This window comes from Scyliorhinus canicula, chromosome 12, assembly GCF_902713615.1.
Source record: "Scyliorhinus canicula chromosome 12, sScyCan1.1, whole genome shotgun sequence".
Classification (NCBI taxonomy): domain Eukaryota; kingdom Metazoa; phylum Chordata; class Chondrichthyes; order Carcharhiniformes; family Scyliorhinidae; genus Scyliorhinus; species Scyliorhinus canicula.
This window is the reverse complement of record NC_052157.1, coordinates 28,012,477-28,029,535: the sequence shown is the minus strand read 5'-3', so window position 1 is coordinate 28,029,535 and position 17,059 is coordinate 28,012,477. Positions and strand designations below refer to the sequence as shown.

The following is a 17,059-nucleotide window of genomic DNA, read 5'->3' as shown; positions in this document are numbered from 1 at the left end:
GGGCCAGGTGGTGATGGGAGTTTAAAAAAAAAAAATCATTTTTACAGGATGTGAACTTCGCTAGCTAGGGTTGCTCATCCTTAATTTAAAAAAAATAAATTTAGAGTATTTTTTTCCCAATTAATGGTGAATTTAGCATGGCCAATCTTTTGAGTTGTGGGGCGGGGCCCACGCAGACACGAAGAGTGCAAATTGCACACAGACAGTGACCCGGGGCTGAATTGAATGAACCGGGATCCTCGCTAACCACTGCACCACCCTGTCCATGCCTATTTGCCTAGAGAAGGTGGTGGTGAGCTGCCTTCTTGAACTGCTGCAGTCCATGTGATGTGGACACTCCCTAACAGAGCCGTGGATGTAAATTCCACAATTTTGACCAGTGACAGTGAAGGAACGGCGATATATGTCCAGGTCAGGATGGTGAACTACTTGGAGGGGAACTCCCAGATGGTGGGTGTTCACAGGTACCTGCTCCACTTGCACTTCTAGATGGTAGTAGTGGTTGTGGGTTTGGAAGGTGAATTACAGTCTCTGCTTGGAAATGAAAATATCCAGGCCCTCAAAAAGCAATATACAATTGTTAATACAAAAACAGTCCCATGGTTATCAGGGAGCAATGAAGCATTGCGGTAAAGATTTAAACTGCCAAATCTGCACCTGCCTTTACTGTCAATGACCAAAGGTTTGCCAATTTGTAAATTGGAAGGGTGGCATGTGGCGCAGTGGTTAGCACTGGTTCTGCGGCACTGAGGACCCGGGTTCAAATCCCAGCCCTGGGTCACTATCCGCGTGGAGTTTGCACATTCTCCCCATGTGGGTTTCACCCCCACAATCCAAAGATGTGCAGATTAGGTGGATTGGCCACACTAAAATGCCCCTTAATGGAGAAGAAAAAAAAATAATTGACAACTCTAAATTTAAAAAAATAAATTTGTAAATTGGCCTTATATTCTCTGCCATTTAGAAGAATGAGAGGCCATCTCATTGAAACACACATGTATCTGAAGTGGTTTGACAGGGCAGATGCTGAGAGATCGTTTCTGCTGGTCTGGGAAACTAAAACATGGGACACAGTCTCAGGAAAAGGGGCCAAGCATTTAGGACTGAGATGAAGAAAGATCACCCTACTTAAAGATCTTTCAAATTCCCTACCTGAAGGTTATGGCTGAATACAGCAAAAGCTGGGATAGACAGATGTTTGGTCCATCCGGGAATCAGGGAGATGGGGAGCAGGTGGGAAAGTGTTGAAGGCCAAGATCCACTAGGTTTGCATTTAATGGCAGAGAAAGCTCAATGAACTCTATAGTCTATTCCTGCTCCTAGCCCTTGTCAAACATGGAATAATCAGCCAGACATTGAGATTATTAGTCTTGTAAACACTATGAAATTGCTATGAAAGCAATACATTTGCAACCATATGATGATTAGACTGGGGCTATAACTCAAAAGCAAGATTCATTAATATTCTATCAATTAAAGCATTGAAGACTGACACGTTTGGATAAGAAAGTAGTACCGTTCCCTTCAAGTCAAATATATCAGGCCGATGTTAAAGATCTTACGCCATTACTGCAAAAGGGACAGTGTTCTCAGCACTCATGGACCAAATTCATCCCTCAATCCAACACTACCAAAAACAAAATGAGTCACTCATCCAATCACCGTTTGCACTGCACAAAACTAGCTGCCACATTTGCTTTTAGAACATTTGGACAGTAATTAATTTGTGATACACTTTGTAATGTCTGAGATGGTGAGGTATTAAATGAAAACAAGTGTATCAAGAATTTCAATAACTGAAGTACTTTGAAAAGGTCAATATTTACATATTACTACGATGTGGAGATGCCGGCATGGACTGAGGTGAGCTCCGAGACTGTGCTTCGAAAGCTTGTGATTTGAAACAAACCTGTTGGACTTTAATCTGGTGTTGTAAGACTTCTTATTGTACATATTACCAGTCATTGCTTTTCACATTGTGTTGGAATGATTGTTTAATATCTTACCAATTTGGCAACATTTTCATGCTTTTTCTGCAGCTCTAGTTCAAGTTGTTTTGAGGCCTCTCCAACTGCCATTATTTTTTCCTCCTTCACTCGGTGCTCCAATGTCATTTTTAAACTGGAAATCTGAGCTTCTAATTCTTCATACGTATAAACTTCTGTACCAGAGAACTGCTCAGTTTGACAAATTTGGTTTATCTTCGATGAAGTATTTTGCTTGATTCCTTCTACAGTCTTATGGAGACGAAGTTGCCATTCTGTCTCAATTGCACATATTGCTTGGTCTTTAAGCTAACAAAGAAAAATTTAAACAAATAATGACAATGCTTGAAATTAAAATGTTATTTACGCAACATCGAGTTGATAGATATGTAAACAGTGTCCAACATTATACTTCAAAAGTAATCAATTCTGTGAACCACTGTTTTCCCTCTCTAGTGCATGTAAAAGATCCGATGATACAGAGTAGCAAGGTTCGTCCAGTGCCCTGACCAATATAGTTTTCCCAATCATCACAAAAAAAATGACTAGGTCATTATTACAATATTGCTTGTAGGAGCTGGCTGTCCATGAATTAGCTGCTACATGTCCCTACATGATGATGACAATACTCAATTGAACTACAAAGCTCTTTGGGCCAACCCTAAATCATGAATAGTGCTGTACAAACACAAGGGGCTGGATTCTCCGTTTGGGAGACTAAGGGCAGAATTCTCCGCAACGGCTGACGCCGTTGTGAAACCTGGAGTGTTTCACGACGATGTCGGAGGCCGCTCCTCGCCCCCTATCTCTCTCCCTGCCTCCCTGCCCCCCCCCCCCCCCCCCCCCCCCCCCCCGGGCTAGGAGCGGCGTTGTGGGGAACTCGGCCGCCGGGCCGAGAATGACGTTAGCCACGCATGCGCAGGTTGTCCGGCGCCAACCCGCGCATGTGTGGTTGCCGTCTTCCCCTCCACTGCCCCGCAAGACGTGACGGCTTGATCTTGCGGGGCGGCGGAGGGGAAAGAGTGCGTCCCTTGGAGACGCCGGGCCGACGATCGGTGGGCACCGACCGCGGGCCAGTCCCCTCCAGAGCACGGCCGTGGTGCTCAATCCCCTCTCCGCCCCCCCCACAAGCCCCAAATTCACTTTTGGCGCGCTGTTCACGCCGCCAGCGACCAGTTGTGGTTGCCGCCGGCGTGAACAGGTCGGGAATGGCAAGCCGCTCGGCCCATTTGGGCCGAAGAATCGCGGGTCGCCGTGAAAAACAGCGACCCGCGATTCTCCGAGCGGCGTGTCGCAAAACGTGACACGCCATTTGGGGGGGGGGGGGGTGGGAGAATCGCGGGGGGTGCCAGAGCGGCCCTCCCGCGATTCTCCCACCCGGCCTGGGGAGCAGAGAATCGCGCCCTAAGTGTTGGCGTCAGCGGAGTATGTGTGGACTTTCATGACCGAAAAACCCTCACCGACTCCGGTACCAGTGAGGGGCTAGCTCGGTGGCGAGTGAAACTTCTGCGGATCATGCCAAAAACGTCCGGAAAATGGCTGGGCCTTGGGCTGCAAATGTGCAGGTTGACGCCTTGCACCGGTCGTGCTGTAAAACATGGCGCCAGCCGTGCACGAACCCAACCCGCCAACAATGACCCCACAGCCCACACCCTGGCCACCCCCCACCAGTCCCAGCTCAAGTCCCTCTTCTCGGCCAGCGGCACTGATCCTGGCCGAGTGTGGTGGCAGTGAACACTGTCTGCAGCCGGCAGGACGGGTTCTTGCACGCCGGGCTCCTGCACGCTCGGGACCACACATGGCACATGCCGTCGGGAACTTGGCCCATTGGTGGCGGAGCAACGTGGGTGTGCCGGCCAATGATGTTGAAACTGTGCGCGGTGCAAGACGCCAGTTTGGAGTGGATGGAGCATGGCAGACCAGTGTCAAACCAGCCCTGGCCCCGATTCCGGCATCGGAATCCATTCTCCATCCGATCGCCGATCACATTTCGGCGTTGGGCTACGGGAATCCAGTCCAAGTTCTTTTTTTAAAAACCTTCAGGAACCCAGGCATCCTCAACTCACATTTAGTGGATTACTTACATAATTCCAGTGATTCAGAGGAAACACAAACACAAGGAAACACTCTAGATTGTATCGTTCGTAGCACCAACGTTTTTGTGGTTTAGTTAAGAATAAAATATATTGTATTTTGGATTAATTTTCTACAGTGATAGAACATATAGTGCAGAAGGAGGCCATTTGGCCCATCGAGTCTGCACCAACCCACTTAAGCCCTCACTTCCACCCTATCCGCATAACCCAATAACCCCTCCTACCCTTTTTTGGCCACGAAGGGTAATTTAGCATGGCCAATCCACCTAACCTGTACATCTTTGGACTGTGGGAAGAAACAGGAGCACTCGGAGGAAACCCACGCAGACATGGGGAGAATGTGCAGACTCCGCACAGACAGTGTCCCAGAGGGAATCGAACCTGGGACCCTGGCGCTGTGAAGCAACAGTGCTATCCACTTGTGCTACCATGCTGCCCACAGTGATAAAATAGAACAATTAGTTTAGATTAAACAAAATTGTTTTTAAAATAAATTTAGAGTACCCAGTTATTTTTTTTTTCAATTAAGGGGCAATTTAATGTGGCCAATCCACTGACCCTGGACATCTTTGGGTTGTGGGGGTGAGACACACGCAGTCACGGGGAGAATGTTCAAATTCTACACGGACAGTGACCTGGATCGGGATTGAACTAGGGTCCTCGGCGCAGTGAGGCAGCAGGGCTAACCACTGTGCCGCTATGCCGCCTCTAGATAAAACAAACACAAAGCAGCATACACATCTATCAGAATATAAATTGATGTAAAATGCAAAAAGCATTAAAAAAATCTTTGTAACCCTTTGCTTCACTAGTAAAATCTGAGCACACAGATTTTTTTTTATGAAGCTGAGAATAAATTTACAAGTTCTTTATTCCCAAGATGGTGGTGACAAAGTATCAACGGAGCACTACATTTTTTTTTTTTATAAATGAAGAATACCCAATTTTTTTTTTCCCCACTCAAGGGACAATTTAGCGTGGCCAATTAATCTACCCTGCACATCTTGGGATTGTGGGGGCGAGACCCACAGACATGGGGAGAATGTGCAAACTCCGTACGGACAGCGACGTTGTTCCGGGGTCGAACCCGAGTCATTGGCGCCGTGAGGCAGCAGTGGTAACCACTGCGCCACCGTGCTGCCCTAGAGCACTACATTTTGACCACATTTATGTTACCTTTTGCTGTTCTTCTTGCCACTGTGTTTTGGCCTGTACAACCCGCCTCTCAATTTGTAGCTCAATATCAGATTCATTTTCCATCATCCACTGGTCCTTTGCAGCTACCATTGCAGCTTTGTGTTTTTCTTCCAACTCAGCCTGCAGCTTCCTCAAACGCTCTTTCTTTTCTTCTGTAAATGCCCTTTTCATCTGAAAAAAAAAATCACAATTTACCTTCACAGTACTATACCCAGTGTGCAGTAATATTTATAATGAGGAGAAAATATTCATTTTTCTACAAACAGCAATATAATTGAAATTGGAAAAGGGCCTTACCAAAATGTCTAAAAGCTCATCAACTTTTTTTACGATTTGAATCTGGCCTTACCAGAGGACTGCCGTACCTCAAGAATTCTACATTTTTCTCTAGGTCCATTACTTCTGTTGAATACTAAAAATGTTTTAATGCAATGAGGGTGTGTTGGCTTTGAATTACTGACACTGCATGTTAGAGGACAAGATGGAGAGTAAGCCAACTTTTTTGTACAGGTACCCTGCATAATTAATTAAAAAGAAACACTGCCCTATTGCTCAAATGGGGCATTTATATTTCACACAGCAGACAATACTCACGTAAGTATTGACAATTGATGATGTAGTTAATAAACCAGGAGAAAGCAGTGATAAATGCTGCCAGATCTGTGGTGTATTTTCTGTGCTTATTTCAGAATTATATTATCCATAGTATTTTCTGGTACGTCCCCAAATTAGCTTCATTTGGGATTCAATATTTTTTTTTTTTTTAAATAAAAAGAGTACCCAATTAATTTTTTCCAATTGAGGGGCAATTTAATGTGGCCAATCCACCTACCCTGCACATCTTTGGGTTGTGGGTGTGAAACCCACGCAGACACGGGGAGAATGTGCAAACTCCACACGGGCAGTGACCCAGAGCTGGGAATGAACCTGGGACCTCGGCGCTGTGAGGCAGCAGTGCTAACCGCTGCACCAACCTGCTGTCCTAATTTAGGATCTTAACAAAGATTTTTAACCCATCAAACTGGGTTGAATTTGAACTCAGATTTTAAATGGTGAAAGGAGTGCATTGTAATGAACGACAATGAATATCTACTCTGGTAATTCTATTTAAACTATTGGATTTTCTTTGGTTTATGGTCTTTATTGGAACAACGGTTTGCGAGTTTGGGAGAGTTGGTGGAGACGTAAGAGCTCGCACAGTCAGAGGTGTTCAAGGACTTGCAAGCCCTGAATTTTGGGGGGGAAGCTTTATTCGAGTTTTTTGGTTGCAATGCCCATGTCGTTGGTGGAGAAGGTACTGTCGATGAGTTGGAGGATGGTAAAACTTCAAGCATCTATAAAAGAGGCTGATGGCAGAGGACTGGGCCTTGTAGGAGGGGATTAAGGAGAAATGGGAGGAGTAGCTAAGGGGTGAAATGGAGGAAGGGGTGCGGTGTGAGACCTTAAGGAGGGTGAACGCCAAGTCGTCGCGCGCTAGGCTCGGGCTCATACAATTGAAGATGGTGCTTTGTGCACACTTAATGAGGCAAGTATGAGTTGGACATTCTAGGGCAGGGGTGGGCAAACTTTTCCGTGCAAGAGCCACATTCAGAAATTCACAATTTTAAAGGGCCGCATAGTATAATAATTAATAGTCCCGGTTGTAACCAATTAGTGTGCGGCATATACCTCAGCGCTTCCCCCGGCGGCATCCTGCATTTAGCCCTCTTTTTCTCTACTTTTCAAAAATGGCGCTTCACCCGGTTATGATTCTGGGCGCCTCATATATAACATAGAACAGTACAGCACAGAACAGGCCCTTCGGCCCTCGATGTTGTGCCGAGCAATGATCACTCTACTCAAGTCAACGTATCCACCCTATACCAGTAACCCAACAGCCCCCCCCCCCCCCCACCATTAACCTTATATTAAAAAATTTTTTTTTTTTTTTAAATGACTTGATCTTGGTGGGCCGCATAAAGATATGCGGCCCGCGGGCCGTAGTTTGCCCACCCCTGTTCTAGGGTACAGAAGAGAAGTACGAGCAGCGTGGAGTGGCCCAGTGAATCATGTACACATGTTCTAGACATGCCCTAAGCTAGGAAAATTTTGGGGCGCTTTCTTCAGCGCCATGACGGAAATCTTAGGTAGGGAGCTGGAGCCAGATCTCCTTCAGGCCACATTTGGGTTGTCAGAGCTGCTGGAGGGAGCGGCGGCAGAAGTTTTAGCCTTCGCCTCGCAGGCCGGTCTGTTGGAGTGGAAGCCAGCTTCTCCACCCAGTGCCTTGGTGCGCCTTTTACAGAACTGTAAAAGTTCTGTGGCTCATTAGAATCATCAGCCAGAATACTTGACAAAATATCTCCTCCCTAAGCTGCTTTTCGCTAGTCTGGACAATTTTACATTCACCATTCAGGCAGTTGGACATGACCTGGAGTTAAGAACTAGTGGTACTAGTATGAGGCTTGTACAATGTAAAAGTAAGATGAGGAATATTACATAATACAAAATGAATAGGCAACTTGCGTTCTCCCACCCCAAATTATGACATCGAAAACATCCACTGAACACGAATGATAAACATTTTTTTATATTCAGTACTAACTTCCTGCTCAGCTGTTGATAACTTGAGAGATATTTCTTCTTTAAATTTGCTCTCCAAGGAGTCCTTTTCTTTACAAATGGTAATGTAGCACTCCTGCACTGCAGACATCTCTTGATTCAGTTGCTCCAAGTGATTACTAATGCAAGAAAAAAGGATTTAGGGGAAAATATTGGTCCAGAAAAATAATACTGAATTCCAAGAAGGTATGATGGAATTGTATCATTTCATTCGTCACCAAACTACCCACACCCAGTTCTAGGTGTATTATACAGAATTTCATAGAATTTACAGTGCAGAAGGAGGCCATTCAGCCCATTGAGTCTGCACTGGCTCTTGGAAAGAGCACCCTACCCAAGCCCACACCTCCACCCTATCCCCAGAACCCATTAATCCCACCCAACAATAAGGGCAATTTTGGACACCAAGGGCAATTTAGCATGGCGAATCCACGTAAACTGCACGGGTGGTATTCTCCACTCCCGATAAAAATCGGGATGGCTGTCGTGAAATTGGCCAAGGTTCACGACGGCCTCGGGGCCCGCTCCCCGCACCTAATTCACCCCCACCCGGGGGGGCTAGGAGCGGGCCTCCGTCTTTCCCGGCCGCGACCTTGTCGCGCCAGAAATGACGCTCAAAACGGCGCATTTGTGAGGTCATCCGCGCATGCGCGGGTTGCCGGTTCCAACCCGCGCATGCGCGGATGACTCCATCGCGCAGACGGCGCGAACCGCATATGCGCAGTGGCCGTCTTTCTCCTCACCTGCCCGACAAGACGTGGTGGCTTGATCTTGCCGGGCGGCGGAGGGGAAAGAGTACGTCCATTTTGGACGCTGGCCCGACGATCGGTGGGCACCAATCGTGGGCCTGTCCCCTCCCGAGCACAGTCGTGGTGCTCCCGTGCCAATCGGGCCCCATGATGCTCCAAACGGGCATCTGCCGCCCGTTTCACGAATGCAGCGACCAGGTGTGGTTGCTGCCGTGGTGAAACGGGGGGGGGGGGGGGGGGGGGGGAGAGAAAGAGGATAATCGCTGGGGCGCCAGGGGGGCGTACAAAATGTCGGGAGTCTCTCCCGCGATTCTCCCACGCCGCGTGGGGAGCGGAGAATTCCGCCCCACATCTTTGGACTGTGGGAGGAAACTGGAGCACCTGGAGGAAACCCACGCACGGGGAGACTCCGCACAGACAGTGACCCAAGCTGGGAATAGAACCTGGAACCCTGGAGCTGTGAAGCAATTGTGCTAACCACTGTGTGACAGTGTTGCCCAATTGTGCTAACCACTATGCTACCATGTGGCTCTGACACAAATCAGAATGAGCTAGTATGAATGTATGTTATTTGTTATTTGTCCACTTTTCTTATTTGTCTAGGAGTGATAGCAAATGAAAAATGCAATAACACCGTCGATCTCAATACTCCTATTTGGATGGTGTTTGTATGTGCATCTCAAACAGCGAGTTCCAAAATGGCATGATCGAGGCAGTGTGTGCATTTGTCTTTTGATCATTGAATGCTTGGTTACAAGACTTTCACCAGGATAAGCAAGAGGCCATTGCTGGTGCAGTACATTTACCTGTATTGTGTCAGAGTATGTAAAGCACTTTTCACTAAAATTAATGCAAGTGATTAAAATGTACTGCCATAGCCACACTTGTGATTAATTAACATATTCTATCGGATAACACTGGTCTTTTTATTTAAAGGGGCAATTTAGTGTGGCCAATCCACCTAACCTACATATCTTTAGGTTGTGGGGGTGAAACCTACACAGAGAAGGGCAGAATGTGCAAACTCCACACGGACAGTGACCCAGGGCCGGGATTCGAACCCGGGTCCTCAGCACCGCAGGCTACAGTGCTAGCCACTGAGCCATGTACCGCCCTGCGTTTGTAAAACTTAACAACATTTGACAAAGTCCTAATTTAGATATTTAGACAAAGACTTTACAGAGTCAATTCTATAACAAACTCACTTTACTTGTGTGATCTGTTGTTTATAAAACTCAGTCAGTTGAGCTTTCTCTAATTCGTGCTGCTCCTGCAGATCATGCTGAAGTCGACATTTGGAATCTTCATGATGTTGCTGGTGAATTCGCTCACATCTGCAGCGATGCATCACATAAAAGAAGCAAGCATAGAAGAACATGTTTTTTCTGTTACCACTCACATCAATGTAAAACTTTTAATGCATTAGACAGATGCACAAAGTCTCTCATCTACTTTTGTAATTGATCTACACTATTAACCTTTTTGAATTTTATTTCCCTCTTTATAAAATTTCTTTTAGAGTACCCAATTAATTTCTTCCAAATAAAGGACAATTTAGTGTGGCCAATCCACCTACCCTGCACATCTTTGGGTTGTGGGGGTGAAACCCATGCAAACACGTGGAGAATGTGCAAACTCCACACAGACAGGGACCCAGAGCCGGGATCGAACCTGGGACCTCATCACCGTGAGGCGGCAGTGTGAAGTAACTATTAAATGCTTTCATCTTGTAGGGGTGCCCGCTGTCACCGCTGCTGTTTGCGCTGGCCATTGAGCCACTGGCAATGGCTCATAGGGGTCGGCATAGTGCCAGGGGATAATATGGGGACATAGGGAGCATCGGGTGTCGCTCTATGCCGATGACCTCTTGCTGTATGTTGCGGATCTGTTGGAGAGTATGGGAAGGATTATGGGCCTGTAGGAGAGGTCTGGAGGGTTCTCGGGGTACAAGCTGAATATAGGGAAAAGCGAGGTATACCCGGTGAATGAGCTGGCACAGCGGGCTAATTTAAGGGGGGGGTGCCATTTACAGTAGCGAGGGACAGGATTAGGTATTTGGGGATTCACTCAGCGAGGAAATGGACAGGGATCCATAGGTGGAACTTAACCTGGTGGATGAGGCCAGGGAGGATCTTAGGAGGTGGGATACACTGCACTTAATGTTGGCAGGGAGGGTCCAAAAATGAAATTGAAACATTGAAAATGAATATTCTGCCGAGGTTCTTGTTTATCTTTCAGACTCTCCCGATCTTTATACCAAAGGCCTTTTTTCGGAAAGTGGATATGATCATCTTGGACTTCGTATGGGCGAGGACCCTGCTACAGAGGCATTGGCAGCGGGGGTGCCGAACTTGCTTCATTATTATTGGGCGGCGAATGTGGACAAGGTGCAGCGGTGGTGGGAAGCAGAAGGGGTAGAGTGGGTTAGGATGGAGGAGGAATCTTGTAAGGGATCTAGTTTGAAGGCTATGGTGACGGCAGCATTGCCAATTGCTCCAAGTAGGTATTCAGGGAGCCCAGTGGTGCAGTCCACAGTGAAGATATGGAATCAGCTGAGGAGGCATTTTAGGGTGGAAGGGATGTCGGTGCTAACGCTGCTGTGTCGTGGCCTTCACCGCTCTGATTCCACGGCGTCTAATTTTCCTGGCGTGGCGGTCAGCATCGCCACCGGGGGTAGCAGCATAGTTGGGTGACCTGCAAGACTTCCTGAAGATAAAGTATGAGTTAAGGGGCTCACCGGGGGAGTTTGAGAAAAGGTGGGGGATGTTTGCGACCGTGTTTGAGGAGCTATTTGTCGCGGGGTGGGGGTGATGATGGGGAGAGGGGGTGTGAAAATACAGAAAAATCTGTAGACTGTATAGTTGATTGTTGGGAATTATGTTTCCTGGAGTGTTTACTTGTTGTTACCAGCTTTGATACAAGTTAGTAATAAAAAAAGTTTTTTTTAAAAAAGCTTTCTTTTTTTTTCTTATAAATTTAATGTACCCAATTAATTTTTTTCCAATTAAAGGGCAATTTAGTGTGTTCAATCCACCTACCTTGCACATCTTTGGGTTGTGGGGGCGAAACCCACGCAAACATGGGGAGAATGTACAAACTCCACACGGACAGTGCCCCAGAGCCAGGATCGAACCTGGGACCTCGACACCATGAGGCAGCAGGGCTAACCCACTGCGCCACCGTGCTGCCCTAAAAAGCTTTCATTTTGTATGCCAATGTCCACTTCATTCAATTAATAGCTTTACATTGTACCTGTCAATGGCCTCTTGCTTATCCTGGTCAAAGTTTTGAATCATTTGACGCATTTCATTGTATAACTCCTGGTTTGCTTCTTTAAATTGTTTCTCGCTATCAGTTAGTTTTTCAATCTGCTGCTGTTTATCCTAAACAAGAAAGCAGAAACTTTACTTTTAAAGTACAGATTAAATCAAGAAATGCAATAATCTGGTTGTGTACCCATTGAAGTTACATTTTGAGCTAGAATTACATTTTCACCTCAATTTCTTTAATTAGAGCCTGCATCCTGCATTGGAGCTTCCCAACTTCTTCTCGGAGAACCTTTTCAGGGGTAGACGAGCAAGGTCCTACGACTTCCAGCTGCTTTTCTAATGTGTTGGCTCTCACCTGAATGCACAGAAATAAATTAAATTTTGTAGCTTGATTTGGAAAATAGAAAATTAAAAAGAACACACTTTGAATACATTAACATTTTACAATTAAGTTGTACATCCAATTGAAGTCACAGCAACGAAGGCCAGCTGATGGCACAGAAGCACGAGAATAGAGAGTTAGAGTGAGCTTCTCTAAAACTGACAAAAAAGATAAATAATTCAAGTAGTCACAAGAAATCAGCACATGCCAAGTATGTATAGACATCTGCCTCTTTTCAGATAGTCCCTTAGGTTTGACGATGACTTGCTTCCACTCTGGTTTAACAGGTTCAAAGATGACCAATAAGTGCAATGCGTGATCTGCAGACTCTGCCACATGTGGGGCAGGTTGTACTGAGGAGTTGGGTAGATGAGCTTTTTAAAAATAAATTTAGAGTACCCAACTAATTTGTTTCCAATTAAGGGGCAATTTAGCTTGGCCAATCCACCTACTCTGCACATCTTTGGATTGTGGGGGCAAAACCCACGCAGACAGGGGGAGAATGTGCAAACTCCACACAGACAGTGACCCAGAGCCGGGTTCGAACCTGGGACCTCGGCGTCGTGAGGCAGTAGAGCTAAACCCATTGCCCCACCTGGGTAGATGAGCTTTTGAAGAGGTATACACATTTGCTCCGATGCCTCGACTTCGCCCCTGCAAGTTTCCGATTAAATCTCTCAATGGTTTGATGCCTTCCCTAATGAACCGTCTCAATTTTGGTAGGTTACAAGCCAGAGGCTTCCGCGAGCCAGAGGGGACATTTGACCACTTGCGTTCAGGAATCTCAAATGTTTCCATTGTCCTCCAGGGAGTCTCCTGCCACAACTGAGCTCACAAAATATTCAGTACATTGGGGACATCTATCCCTTTTATGAACTAATGGCAAAACAATTTAAATGTTATTCAACGTTTACATTTAGTCACAAAAGTGTTAATGCACTTAGCTGATGGTCAGTGGATTGAAGCAATTACATTTTTCCCCATTGTGTTACATTTTCACTGTGTTACAAGTAGGTCAACTAAATTAAATGAAGGATTTATTTTCAATACTACTTTATAAAACATAACATTTAAAATAATTAACTGTATAGCTGACCTCATGACTTCTTGCCATTCTTTCAGTATTTTGTAACTGCTCCTTTAGCTCAGCTATTTGTTTTTGACATTCTTTAGTTTCATTTTGAAGTTGAGTCACTTGATGACGTTTTGTTCTGATGCTGCTTAGTGATCGTTCCAGCTCAGTCTTTAGTTCCATTATCATCTCATCCTTAGACAACTTATCTGAACCATCTTGCCGCATTGTGCTTCGAGAAGGGGTAGAAGCAGAGAAGATAGGTAAGTTTTAAAAAGAATCCCAGCCCTAGGTATCTTGAGAGGCTAGACCAAATCTCATAGCCAGAAGTTTCAAACCTAAGGACTTACATTCGGATTATCGACCTCAGCCTTCACTGAAATTAAATCTACCTCCACAATGGCTACTAGAACCCAAGGAGCCACTTCAAACAGGTCAATCTCTGCTTTTACTCCCCAACTTCCAGTCACTGAAGACAGAATAAAGAGCATAGGGGAGCATTATTTGACAGCTCCTGAAAACAGGAACAGGGATCGTGGCATGCAATGAACCCAGGCACGATGCTTCCAGTGCAAACAGCACTCCAAATTTCTCCTGTTTGGTAATACCCTGCCAGCACTAAATGTGCTGTTGAATGGCTGTGCATCTCAGCAGATGATCCATGTTACAAAGCCAACACCCCTTAAAACCAACCAGCACCTCTTAAAGGGGAGATGGGTTCTAATTGCAGTAGTTTCTGGAATTCTTCGTCAAAGAGAGCTCGAGTAGGAAGAGGAACAAATGGGAGAAAAAGGGGTTGAGAACATGCTCCATGTCTATCCGACACTAAATTGGGTCTCAGAAGATAATCTGGGGACCAGGACCCCAAGACACTATACTATGAAGGCAGTGAGACCAGGTAGCTATAGCAGCTGATGCTAGAGTCGAGATCCAAAAGATCTGGATGATATGCTACACAACATTTAAAGGCCCTCACACAAGTGGTCAGTGCTAGGAAATGTTTTTGCAAATGCCATATTCCACTCTCTGCACGACTAGCCTCAAACACTGCTCTGTGTCCATCATTCACCAATGAAGTCTCTAATAAGGGGCTGGTTTAGCTCACGCGGCTAAATCGCTGGCTTTTAAAGCAGGCTAGCAGCACGGTTCGATTCCCGTACCAGCCTCCCCGGACAGGCGCCGGAATGTGGCGACTAGGGGCTTTTCACAGTAACTTCATTGAAGCCTACTCGTGACAATAAGCGATTTTCATTTTCATTTCCATTTCATAACCAGGAATCATACCGTCCATTCATAGCTTCTTCTCACCCTCATACACTTAGTACTGCCACAAAGCTCATGTCCACAGCTCAGCTTTCATACACAATTATGAGGTATGGACAGGGTGGATAGCAACAAGCTTTTCCCAAGAGTGGGGGTGTCAGTTACAAGGGGTCACGATTTCAAGGTGAGGGGGGGAAAGTTTAAGGGAGATGTGCGTGGAAAGTTTTTTACGCAGAGGGTGGTGGGTGCCTGGAATGCTTTACCAGTGGAGGTGGTAGAGGCGGGCACGATAGCATCATTTAAGATGCATCTAGACAGGTATATGAATGGGCGGGAACAGAGGGAAGTAGACCTTGGAAAATAGGAGACAGGTTTAGATAAAGGATCTGGATCGGCGCAGGCTGGGAGGGCCGAAGGGCCTGTTCCTGTGCTGTAATTTTCTTTGTTCTTTGTTCTAATTCAACCATCCACCAGATGGCACAAACTCACTGACACACTACGCCATCTCCTCTCTTGTACAAGGCAAGGTGGCATATAACTGGAGACAGCAAAATCTCACCGACAGGGATGAAGCGTGGGCTGCATCAATAGAGGGTCTCTGCCCTCACTGGACTGGTCATTGTTGAGACAGTGGCAGAAAATGTTGGGGGGGGTGGGGGGAAATGGAGAGAGAAAAAGAACAGCAACCGCACTATGAAAATATCTCATTTGTTTATGGAATGCCGCCGTAACTGCCAAGTCATTCATGAGCCACCCTTAACTGTCCTTGAGAACGGGCAGCACGGTGGCGCAGTGGGTTAGCCCTGTTGCCTCAGGGCCCAGGTTCGATCCCGGCTCTGGGTCACTGTTTGTGTGGAGTTTGCACATTCTCCCCGTGTTTGTGTGGGTTACGCGCCCACAACTCAAAGATGTGCAAGGTAGGTGGATTGAACATGCTAAATTGCCCCTTAATTGGAAAAAAATTAATTGGGTACACTAAATTTAAAAAAAACTGCCCGTGAGAATTTGATAATGAGTCATCTTGGGTCCATTGCAGTCCATGTCATGTAAATTACAGTGCTGTTAGGTAGGGAATTACCAATTTTGATCAGCAGTGTGTTTCCAAATCAGAACATGCCTTAGAGAGCCAACCGTCAAAAGTGTGCCATTGGTGAAGGGAACGAACGTTTAAGGTGATGGACTGGGTCTCAATCAATTGGGCTGTTTTGTCTTGGATGCTGTAGAGTTGAGTGCAGCTGGAAATTTCATCCAGGCAAATGGAATATATTGCATCAGACCTGACCTGTGCTTTGTAGATGGTGAAAAGAATTTTAAAGTTCACTCACCACATATACCCAGTTTTTGGGCTGATCCTTTAGCCACAGCATCAATGTGGCAAGATATAAGCAAAATCCTGCAGATGCTGGAAATTGGAAATGAAAGCACAAAGGTTGTCAGGTCTGGCAGCATCTGTGGAGAGAGAAACCTAATCAATGTTTCAAATCCAACATGACTTTTTTTTGACTCAACTCCATCTTGGATTTGAAATGCTGGCTCGGGTTCTCTCTCCACAGCTGCTGCCTGGCCTTGGTTTTTTCAGCACTTTTGTTTTTATAGCCCTGAGGCCAGTCCAGTTAGGTTTCTGGTGGCCGGAATTTTTGGTGGCACAATGGAAGGGGAAGACGCACATGAGGTAACTCCCACTGGGGAACTGATCTTTTTTGCCCTTTTTCTTGGTGCCAGCGGTCGTTTATTCCTTGGAAACTTAGTTATCGGGGTAGAGTCTCTGCTGAGATGCCCAGAAAAAACAAAGCTAAAAAAATTCTGGGCAGATGGAGTCTGAAGCCTCTCTGGGCTCAATGGGAAGCAAGATGGCAGAGTCAGTTTCTTTCTCTCCGTCCACTCCACTAATGGCCGAGGCGCACTAGTATTTTGACGAAAGAGTTAGAGAAACATAGACAAATCGGAATTTCTTAAAAGATCAGAAAAAAGGCCTTGGCCCCCATTCGTGGTGTTCTGGAAAATAAGGCTGGTAAGGCTGTCAAACTAGTAAGGCTGTCAAAGTCTATGGAATTACGATTAAGAGCATGGAGGTCCCTTTATCGGACCGCAGTGATCGGATTGCCGCTCTGGAGTCTGATCAGACTTCAGTGGCTGAAATCAATAAGTCATTAAGAGCCAAGGTAAATGACGTGGAATACAGGTCTAGGAGGCAGAACATCCAGATTGTGGGGTTGCCGGAGTAGATAGAGGGCTATAACCCCACGGAATATTTCTCGGATCTGTTCCTCAAAATGGTGGGCGAGGGTGGATTCGCAACCCCGCCTGAATTAAACCAGGTCTACTGTTCACTTTAACTGAAGTCTAGTTCTGAAAATTCACCGCATGTCGTGATCATAAGATTCCACAGTTTAAAAAAAAAGAGGGTTCTGCAATTGGGCATGGGAACATCTCGATTGCAAGTGGGAA

The 17,059-nt window shown here is 46.0% G+C and overlaps 1 protein-coding gene across 2 annotated transcripts in view; it reads right to left on the bottom strand.

Annotated features, from left to right (window-relative positions):
• Positions 1-17,059, bottom strand: part of cep152 (centrosomal protein 152) — a 110,328-nt gene that overhangs the window by 45,823 nt on the left and 47,446 nt on the right. For both annotated transcript variants that reach the window (XM_038813447.1, XM_038813448.1), the window contains 7 exons: positions 13,373-13,580; positions 12,121-12,249; positions 11,878-12,008; positions 9,831-9,959; positions 7,860-7,995; positions 5,258-5,449; positions 2,007-2,294 (listed from right to left, as the gene is read on the bottom strand). In XM_038813447.1, coding sequence (XP_038669375.1) covers positions 2,007-2,294; positions 5,258-5,449; positions 7,860-7,995; positions 9,831-9,959; positions 11,878-12,008; positions 12,121-12,249; positions 13,373-13,580 — 1,213 coding nt within the window. The remainder of the gene's footprint in view (positions 1-2,006; positions 2,295-5,257; positions 5,450-7,859; positions 7,996-9,830; positions 9,960-11,877; positions 12,009-12,120; positions 12,250-13,372; positions 13,581-17,059) is intronic.